The sequence below is a fragment of the Notothenia coriiceps genome, unplaced genomic scaffold, assembly GCF_000735185.1.
Source record: "Notothenia coriiceps isolate Sejong01 unplaced genomic scaffold, NC01 NC01_scaffold00026424, whole genome shotgun sequence".
Lineage (NCBI taxonomy): Eukaryota > Metazoa > Chordata > Actinopteri > Perciformes > Nototheniidae > Notothenia > Notothenia coriiceps.
The window spans coordinates 2,971,913-2,982,494 of record NW_011359125.1 but is presented as its reverse complement, the minus strand read 5'-3'; the positions used below and the strand labels follow the sequence as shown (position 1 = coordinate 2,982,494).

At 37.7% G+C, this 10,582-nt stretch overlaps 2 protein-coding genes across 2 annotated transcripts; both read left to right on the top strand.

Annotated features, from left to right (window-relative positions):
• The first annotated feature begins 1,058 nt into the window (after nt 1–1,058).
• On the top strand, nt 1,059–2,546 carry LOC104957158 (retinol dehydrogenase 12-like). The gene is made up of 3 exons (XM_010784768.1): nt 1,059–1,062; nt 1,145–1,370; nt 1,512–2,546. Exons 1-3 carry the CDS (start codon nt 1,059–1,061, stop codon nt 1,612–1,614), a joined length of 333 nt encoding a protein of 110 aa, XP_010783070.1. The 3' UTR covers nt 1,615–2,546.
• Nucleotides 2,547–3,472: 926 nt separating this feature from the next.
• Nucleotides 3,473–6,556, top strand: sec61g (SEC61 translocon subunit gamma). Its single transcript, XM_010784696.1, has 4 exons — nt 3,473–3,596; nt 4,009–4,112; nt 5,038–5,140; nt 6,384–6,556. Exons 2-4 carry the CDS (start codon nt 4,019–4,021, stop codon nt 6,391–6,393), a joined length of 207 nt encoding a protein of 68 aa, XP_010782998.1. The 5' UTR covers nt 3,473–3,596; nt 4,009–4,018; the 3' UTR covers nt 6,394–6,556.
• Nucleotides 6,557–10,582: the final 4,026 nt, after the last annotated feature.

Here is a 10,582-nt window from a genome sequence, read left to right as displayed (position 1 = left end):
ACATATGGTAAAAAAAGCTATTGGTAATAAATTATTTCACGATATGGCTAAAAAAATACCTAACTTTCCCTAACTACAAGCCAAACACAGAATTTAGTTATCGACGGGCATTTATTTGTGGCAGAGCCGTAACTCACATGCATGCCTACCGGCAGAAAGGAACCAAGTCTGGAGGACAGCGTAAAACAAACAAAAAGGAAGAAGGGGGCCTGGGCCAGCCACACCATGAGCCGTAGGACCCAGACTTCCCTCCTCTACCCAGAGGTCCAAACACAGCCTACTGGGAAGGAAACAAAGCCGCGAAAAACCTATGCTAATATCCTCCAGAGTTCACACAATAACTACAGCAAAAATATATATATATCGACATGAGGTGAGAGGAAAGCCACGGTCGTAATCCCTCGGTTTCAGGACGGGAAAAAGAGACCTCTTCTCCTTCAGCTTCTCCTCTTTAAGTCATCCCCAGCTGAATGTCATCAGGACACCTGGGGAAGGCGGAGCCAGGGGCGGACCAGGTGTACCTGCACAGCAGAGACAGAGAAAAACACACCCAGCACGTAACAAGGATGAATGTATTTTATAGTGCACTTAGATAATAATAGCCTTTGTAGTTGCTAAGAAAGGCATATTAAAAAAAGCCTTTTATTCACTCATACTGAACAATAGACTTATGTAAGCATGTCCAAACTTGCCACTACTTCTGGATTAGAACGCTTGCCAAAGTGTTCGTTCTAGTTTATCTTTTCTCTTTCTGGCAAAGTCCAGCAATTCAATTTATATAAAAATCTGTCTTTCATTTTAAATGAGCCATCACGTTGCCTCCGTCTGTTCATTTTTTCCTTTTTGATAAATGGTCAAGAACTAAAAGAAAACACTGTGTGATGACAACACTGCAGGCTAATGGTAACTCTCTACATCTGGAAGAAAGCTGTCACACAAGACCATTTGGATTTAAAACAAAAAGCCATTTAAAGGAAAGAACATTACAAATAAAATACGTATTACATTGCTCAGTCATTGATACAAGTGTTAAAAAGAAGCATGTTCTGCACAGAAACATGTGTAAGTTGTATGAAAATCATAGCAGAATATCAAGATGTTAGTGTTTTGCATGTATAAATAGTACAGTGCTGTATGTGTGTAGGTGACTGTGTGGGTGCTGGTTCTCGTGTTGCAGGTACAGGGGTGAGCGTGTTCTCTCTGCACCCGGGGGTGGTGCAGTCCGACCTGTGGAGGCACCAGCACCAGTGCATCCAGGTGGCAGTGAAGATCTTCAGGATTTTCACAAAAACAACCCTGGAGGGGGCGCAGACCACCATCTTCTGCGCTGTGGAGTCGGGCCTGGAGAGCCAGAGTGGAGGCTACTTCAGGTACTATTGGTTATACAAGAGCTTTCAGAGTGCCTCATGCGGCTTAGTATTACTTCCTGCTGACTAAATGGAAAGTAATCATGTAGGCAGCTGAGGGTCTACTTTTTTGTGTGTGTAATGTTCATTTTCTGCTCCTGACAGTGACTGCGCTCCGGCAAGGTGCTCTAGAGCGGCTTCTGATGATGAGACGGCCCAGAAACTGTGGGAGATAAGCTGCAACCTGCTTGGCATCACCTGGCAGTGAATAGGAGCATATCAACTGTGCCAGTGTGTGCTATATCATATTTTAAAGAACACTTTTACACACTTTCATAGAGATATTAATCTTACTGTTGTGAGGGGGGTTTTATTTTATGACTCAAAGTACAGAACAGTCCAAAAGTCGTTTAGTCACTTCCAAGAGTTCCTTTATTTGTAAAATATCTAAAAATGAAATGGACATTTTAGTCATTTTGTAATTATTCAACATTCCTCATAGGCATTCTTTGCAAAGTCACTTTTGAGTGTAGATGGCGTTTATTTGCTGTACAGCTTCTTTAAAAGACGTCCATGATCTTTCTTTGGATGGAAATGTCTTTACATTTGAAAGTGAGAAACAAAGTTCTGGTTGTTCTTAGGATCATTTTTGTGTGTTTGTTGTTGTTATACTAATTTCACCAAGAAGAGGTGTAGGTGGAAAACTACCCCATGTTCTAAATATGAATCAAAACACTCATGTTGGCTTCCTTCTTTAAAAAAAAATGTGTTTATTGAAAAGAAAAAGTGCATGGAGAATTAAGGCTTACCCATACACATTTTAAAAAAAGGATCCCGACAAAAATATGCAAATGCAAAAGCTTTTTAGTTTCTTAGAAAAAAGATTCTGGTAAAACCATAGACTTACAGAATCAAAAAACATGTTTCTTTCTCACTTGTTTCTATAGCGCACATATTGTGGTTAATCTTTAAAGCAATTTGTGACATTTAATAATAACTGGGTTCTGTTGTTTGTGAAGTATTATAATGTATATTTAGTAAAATACAATCCATTGATCTAAAATTGTTCATTTAACTGTTTCATTAAACAGCTGTGTATCACATTATCTGCTGTTTCAGATGCCTTCCTTTTAGCTGAGCGTGTGAAAATATGTTCAATTTAGAAAAAATATAAACAATTGACACTTAACTGGATTCAAAGTGTGCATTTTATGTAAAAGTTACCATGTGCTTGAGTTCGGAGTGAATGTATTAATGTTAACATTTTCCAAGCTTTTAGGTAAAACGTAACGTGACACTGGAGGAGAGAGTTCAGAGAGATTAGGTAAATTCACTGTATTAATAATGAGGAGGGAACGAAGGGTCTTAAAGTCTGAGCGATGTCACTCAAACAGATGACTACATTTCAATGTGACTCATTTCAAGGACAAATGAAAATGTGTTGGAATCCTGCAGTCGAAGGGTCACAAAGATACTGTTTCTGCAAATGTAGGACTCAATCAGTATATTGTGGATCAGCAGAAAATGAATTGTGTTTAGAAACAGTATCTTAATCCAAATCACATGACAGAGTAGTTAAGACTTAAGGAATGTGACATGAGCTAGTGGAGTTAATAGCAGGAGTCTATAGGACCAAGGCTTCCCCCTTTATGTACCTCCTATTATTGGCTTCTGTTACATTGGCCATGTGTATTTATGTTTGGAGTTATCATGCAACAACTGAACTTCCCTGCTAAGGATCAATAAAGGTGTATCTTAATATCCAGAGATACATATTATTCTGAAATGGGTTATTTTATGTAATGAACTTTTCCACTTCAGTACACTTGATGCTGATAATATTGTAAGTAACTAAAGGTAATAAATACATGTAGTAAAATTACAAAGTTGCATACAATCAAAATGTAAAATTATTCCAAGTCCCTAAAAATTGTACTTAGAAGAGTAGCTACTCGAGTAAATGTACCTAGTTACTTTCCACTGTACGACGGTAAGAAAAATATTTTAACCCATGCTGCTTTATTGTGTATGTAAACATCCCGGCCTGTAGGTGGCAGTATGGTCAGAAACTCAAACCCAAAATAACCGACAGTGATGACGAGGGAAGATACTGCGCATGCGCGCATGCGCGCATTTAAATGCTACGTCAGCCCTTCTCTAATCTCAAACTTCCCAGAAGCTACGTGTCCTCAGCGCCGTATGTCCTCATTCCTCCGACTGTCTTCTCTTCTAACACGACCTCACAGATCGGTAAACTGAGCGATATTCTATCAACTATGACTATATCTCTTACTTAAAGTTAACGCATTAGCTGGTTTGGTATTTATTTCGACTTGTATTCGTTTTTGTATTCTATTTTCAGCTAAACTAGCGTAACGTCGACAGGTTAGCTTTTTTTACGTTAACGTTAGCTAGCATGTTAGCTAACACAGCTGACTGTTAGTTTACACAGCTGACTTCAAAATATGTTTTTTAACGACAAGAACACACCATTGTCAACATAGTGGTTGATATTTGATGCTTAAAAAGACATTTGCAGTATTGTGTTTTACAGTAGGCCCGTTGTGGGAGTCATGATAGACGCAGGCTTCTGAAGTCAACGTCATCACTCAGAGCAGCAGTCCGAGATTTGACCCTAAATCAGGTTTTATTCTGTCTGCAGCTTGAACATCATGGATCAGGTTATGCAGTTTGTGGAGCCCAGCCGGCAGTTCGTCAAAGACTCCATAAGGCTCGTAAAGAGATGCACGAAACCCGATAGAAAAGGTAAGATCATATTTAAATCCATTTGGCCCAGTCTCTGTTGTGTTGGCATCTCTGTCGAAACGTTATTAATTGAGCTTCAGTTGATCCACATCATCCTTAGCTGAAAACATTTTAACATACTTGACTCTCACTTTTCTACATACTATACTATGATTTCTGACTTGTAATATGCCTTTTCCCCGACATAATATGGAATCGTTTTGTAACATGCAATACTACACTATAACTTCGTTTCCTACGATTGTTCTGATTTAATCAACACACCATAGCTTTTTCTCACATACTTGTACTATGTGATCAGAACAGACTTTTTTCCCACTAACAATACTATTACTTCTTCTACATAGTATACGACTTTTTTTTAACTTTTATACTATACGTTGAAATATTATGTATACACTATAACCTTTTTCACTACGGTTTGTCAGATCTAATCTACATACTATGCTTTTTGCCATACTTTTAATATGATTACTGTATGTTTTTCCTTTCATTGTATTATTTTAACCCATAACAACCCGGCCTCATTTCTACTTTTGGGGAAATTATTGGGTACATCATCTAGACTTAATGGACCATATAGAACACATTTCAGACAAGTAACCTCCCCTATTGTCAGAGATCTGAAAAGTGACATATATGTCACACACACTCTTACCTTTTAGCGACAAAAAAACAAGCTTTCGAAATATAGCTAGTTCTGTCATATGGACATGTTGTTATGGGAACACAAAGTCACATGACCCACCACACTTAGGGACTTCATGAGATAAAATAAAGGCTAAAGCTGTATAATAACTTTCCAGAACATTTAACTGTCATGTAACATTTGTGTCACCGTGGGTTCTTGTGGGTTACGTTTGATTTGATTTCCATTATTATTAAAAGCCCTTTGTCTTACGTCGTTGAATTGTGCTTCCTTCAGAATTCCAGAAGATTGCCATGGCCACAGCGATTGGGTTCGCAATCATGGGCTTCATTGGTTTCTTCGTCAAACTCATCCACATCCCCATCAACAACATCATTGTGTAAGTAACAGTAACACTTTACTTATATGGACGGTAATCTTTTCATACTATTGGGTATTTTGACTGATGTTCCAACAGAAATGCATTTGCCTTGATGAAAGATTGTGGTTCGCCACTTTGTTCAGGGAAGCTTTTGCCAAACACTTGATCCCTGTGATGATATCAGTGGTGGCCCTTTAGAGGGAGAGACTTTGTAATGACACTACCTCCTCAGTGTTTGATTACGTGCTTTATTGTCTCTGTATCTACTCACTGAAAATATGTTTAAATCACAGTCAAATTAGCGTTGGAAGAATTAACTAAAAGGCTTTTAAATGTTTGTCCAGCCCTCATATAGTAAAGCAAGTTTATTTGATGTCCTATCTTTTACAATTATGAACTGGTTTTAGACTAGAGTCAAGAATCAAAAAGCAAGGGAGTCTTGATGAATAAGGGTTGATGTGGGTAGGTTTCTTCATAGAGGTCAAGGACAAATGGTTAGGAAAAGACATGGGGTGCTATATTTAATTGTACCCCATGTCTCATTTGCTAAAACCTAACTATTTTATTAACAATCTCAGTTTGCTGCTGACTCTATGACTTAGACTTATAGTATACTCCAAGTGGTATGATGCAAGATCTGCTGTTGTCAAACCAACTACTTTAATTCATCAAGACTTTTCAAGAGTTTTTTATTTTCTATATTCACCATGGTGGCATGAAAGAAGAATACTGTTTTTTTCACAGTAACACTATGTAAATATCACTTGTATACCAGAGCTGGAAATTCTCACATTATTTCAAACCACTGTTCAAGTGCTTACTCATTAGTACGATCAACATTGATATGTATTTTTTAAGTTATGATTGGAATTATCTTTTTGAACAAACACTTTGTTTTATTGCCTAATTGACAGAAACCAACACAAAAGACAAGGGAAAAACAGTCACACTTGTGATTTTATTTTGTACAGTATGTTAAAACATCAAAATAGCATTAATTAAGGCTTGTAAAAGTCTCAATATACATTATCATACGAGAAGTATGATTGTCTGTTTTTGAAAGGAAATTGTTAGTGCAGCGATGAATCAAGGTGGGTCTACTAATGCACACAAGACTTGCATTTAAGGGATTGTCTTTCTCAGAGCAGTTTTTATTTATTCATTGCTCTTTCAAACTGAATATTACAGTGACATGTTTCTGTTCGTGTACCTATAAGTTTCTCTCATCACTAACACTGCCGTTCTCTTGTTTCCCCTCTAGTGGAGGTTAAATCCTGGACAAGAACAAACTTCAAACTCCTGGGGACAGAAGATGGCGATGCAATGCAAGGTGTTAGTGTGCTGGTGTGATCGGGGACTGAAGGGATGACATTTTTACATTCGGTGCACGACATTTATATTTCAATGTGTAAATAAAAAATATGGAAACCACAACTGAATGCTTTCCTCCAGCCTTTTTTCAATAGCCTTGATATCACTACAGTATGGTTTGATCATTGCCTGACATTCAGAAATACAAGGCACACATAGTTTGAAGTTCAGTATTTTTCATATACAAGTGGGAACAGTGGCACTTATTTAAAAAGGCACATTCTTTAGGCTTTTGAATTTCAGCTTGCACAGTGAAAATCATAGCCACGTGTTGCATAAAACCAGTTAAAATAAAAATATGAAATATCCTTGGCAGAGATGGCATTAAAAAAAATCTTTCTTTGCTTGGTTTGGAATGTTCTTATAAACCAAGAAAGCTAACCAGATATTGATCAATCAACAGGTTTTTGGCCACATAGTAGCGTTTCAACTTTTTCCTTCATTCTTTGTAAGACTAATGAGAGTTAGGATATTTCCTGTCTGTCATTCCTCCTCCTTACAGATACCCATACTCCAGAGCAGAGGCTGGTCTGTTGTCATGGTTACAAGCTTCCTGGGGTTTCCAGGGGCAACAGGTTCGTAGGTGTTGGAGGTGCTCACCAACTTCCCAAACTGCAGAACCTGGTCATCTAGAGAGAGGAGACACATGATTGGATTCTGCATTAATGAGGGTGTTAGTGGCTGCTTCGAATAGTCTGGGTAAATGATTGAGTGGGTAGAATTTAGATATTTGGTTTCCGGTGTCACTAGTTAACTTTGTAATGCACACCGCCGGTTATTTGAACATGAATTAAGATTCTTTATATCAAGATCATGATATTGATTTATGTCTGGTATTCAGAGGCCAGGAGTTCCCAGCCAAATAACTCCAATTTAAAAAAACAACATAACACATGTCAGTATGTCAAACTAGGGCATCATGATATCGTATGAAGATAAGGGTCCTCCCTCCCTTAAATGACCGAAAAGTAGTAGTATACCATGTCAAAGAAAAAACATGGTGTTTTTTGTCAAAATAAGGCGCAGTATAGCGTTTAGAAACCAGGCATAGTATATATGTCCTTAAAAATTACAAAAACGACATAATATACTATGTCGAAAAAAGTAAAACAAACGACATAAGGAATGATATCGTAAAAAGGGGATGAAAAAATCTGATGAAATTGCATAGTAACATATATAGTATATGTTGAAAATGTCAAAACAAATTCAACATACTTTCCGACTAATCATATTCTCGACATACTATACTACGGTGTTTCTTCCAGATATTTTCGACATAATCACATTTTGAGATACTATACTATGCCTTTTATTATTAAACATTTAAATTACTATATTATGTAGATTTTCTCTGATATTCACCCTTTAGAATTGATCTATGTAGCCCAGGATATTTGCCACTTTAAAATATTATTATTTAAAGGTTAAATCATGTAAGTAGTTGGTGAGACATATGCTTCAATTATATAATGCTATTTCTTTGTCCTCTATTGGAGCTGAAATCATATTTAGCCAACACTGACATCAAGTGGTCTGACCAGGAAGTGCAGTAGAATATCTAACGAGGGGCATTAACTTTACCCATGAGTGTTCAACATTTATCACCAGACCCCTAAATAAGTAATCATTCTTCACTTATTGCATTGTAATGTTAGACGGGTAAAAATAAACATAACGTTACAAATAAACACCTTAAATGCTTATATCTAATATATTATATGGAAGTTTGTTTTGAGGAATTTAGTCAATATACAAGGAAAGTAACAAAACCATTGGGTGTGCTTCAACAGCTCTAAATGGCAGGGCTGTGCGTGTCACTTTTCCCATTAACAGTTAAGTTTATTTATGCATCGTTGACTGGGAATAAGCTTGTTGTACCCTGAGAGTGGAGCTGTTGGATCGTGTCTAATGTAAAAGGGCGAACTCGCCTCAGGAGACTTACACCTGGGGCTCTCTATTATTCATTCGCTATTATCTGTCACTGTGTTCTCGCAATCTACAGCAAATGAAACAGTAAAACATTTCTCCCCTACAGGTCAGGACATGTGGCTTTTATTGAGTTCACAAGTGGTTTGTCATACTTCACAGAGAAGACTGCTTTACTTTGATCTCTCTTTGGAAAGTGTTCACCTGTTTATGTCTCAGCAGCGCCGTCATAAACAGAGACGCACAGCACTCTCAACTCTGACTGCTATGAACAGTGAATATAGTTTTTAGCCATCTTATCTTATTATCTGGTTTGCTTGTAGTCAGTGAAGAGTAGGGATGGGAACGATTAATAGAAGATTTCAATTTATTCAGGTATGAGAATATGAGTTCTGAATATTTTTTTGGGAGGGGTGCCTGAGTTGATTACATATGATCAAATGGAATAATTCAATGTATACGACAGTGCCATAGCTAAGTGAGGTCTAAAGGTGTGTGTTGCTCCGCTCACCGGTCCCTCACAGCGGGCAGAGCTGCAGGTGCTGATCTCTCTCTCTCGTCCGGTTATACTTCACTCGCGTTTGTGTCCAAATCCATCAGATCTAGCTAGTTCTAGCTAATGATATGGCTGCTGCCCCTCCCTACATGCAGATCACGCAGACTCAAACCTCATCTTATGCCTAAATCCCAGCTGAGAGGGTCTTCTCTACAGCTGGCCTGATCTCGCCTCAGCCCCCGTCTCTCCCCTGAGTAGACATGCTCATATTCTTAAAGAAGAATGAGTATTGAATAGCTGCATTCTGTGATAGGCCCTGTTATAGGTTGATCTCTGTTGTGATAGGGTTACGTTACCCTAACCCGTTATGTTGTTCCTGTATGATCCCTCTTTCATTTAACAAGTTATGTTTTAAGCATGAACGCTGTAGGCCTATAGCTGTCAACTGTTCAAACTGTGGACACCAGTTCAATACATTTGACAAATTCGACTTGGTTTCTATGTAGTTATTTTTTTGTCAACATTTTTTTTATAGGATATGTACATTTTGGTTAATCGGTTAACCGTTTTTTTGAGGGGCGAATATTCATTTGCTTTCAAATCCCCATCCCTAGGGAAGAGTGTCTGAAAGTGAGGGGGATTAGCTCTGCTCTAACTAGGCGGGCCACATGGACTTCTCTTCATGTCAATCATCCCATTTATTCAATTAATTACTCTCTTTTCCTTTCACTCCAATCTACTCTTCTGAATATATATTTCCCAGATGGAGGGCTTTAAAAGGCACTAATTTGTAACCACTCACACTTTCATAGATAACAGAGAATACATTATCTTCCAAGACTGCACTCTTTTTGTGTAGTTAAGGGTTCATATATATTATTAAGAAAAGTAATGAAATACAGATGGACATAATAACGAGATCATTAAAACCTATTAACTGATTTCACCAGAGGTCACTATACAAACTAGTTGTGAAAGAATGCAGTTCAGTCCTACACTTAGATCTTTTATAATATGAGTATGAAGTGTACATAAAGTAGAGTTAGTTTTAATAAAATGTTCCTCATCCATTAAAGGAATTGCTTTAACAAAAGTGTGAATCATTAAACTGCAAATCGGGAGTATTTAAGGAACCATGTTCCTCCGAACATTGGGAATCAAGACAACTGTGGAGCATCATTAGTATAACAATATCTTTAAATTAGTCCAAGTTCCTCTTCAATCTGCATATTTAGATAAAATGCCATTTATTTCTGGGTAGATTTTCTATATTAGATTAATTTCCAAGAAGTACAAATTATATTCCCTTTTGAACATTACAATAGGAGCATGTTAGTTGTTAGACGCTTTTATCCAAAGTGACTTACATACTCAATACTGTGGGCAATCCCCACAGGAGCAATTTGGGGTGAAGTATCTCAGGGACACAACGACATGCTGACTGCAGTGGGGTTTGAACCTGTGCTCCCCTGATCCCAACACCACTAACGCACTAACCACTGCGCCACAGCCCCCCCAACAATACAGAGACTAATTAACGATACACACGCAACGCCTCAAACATCATAATGTACAGTCCTCTTTAACCCAAATCAACACCTGACAATGCATTGTTGCAACATCCTCAGAAGGGACAAAAGTAAGGAGTTTATGATTGTACAAAA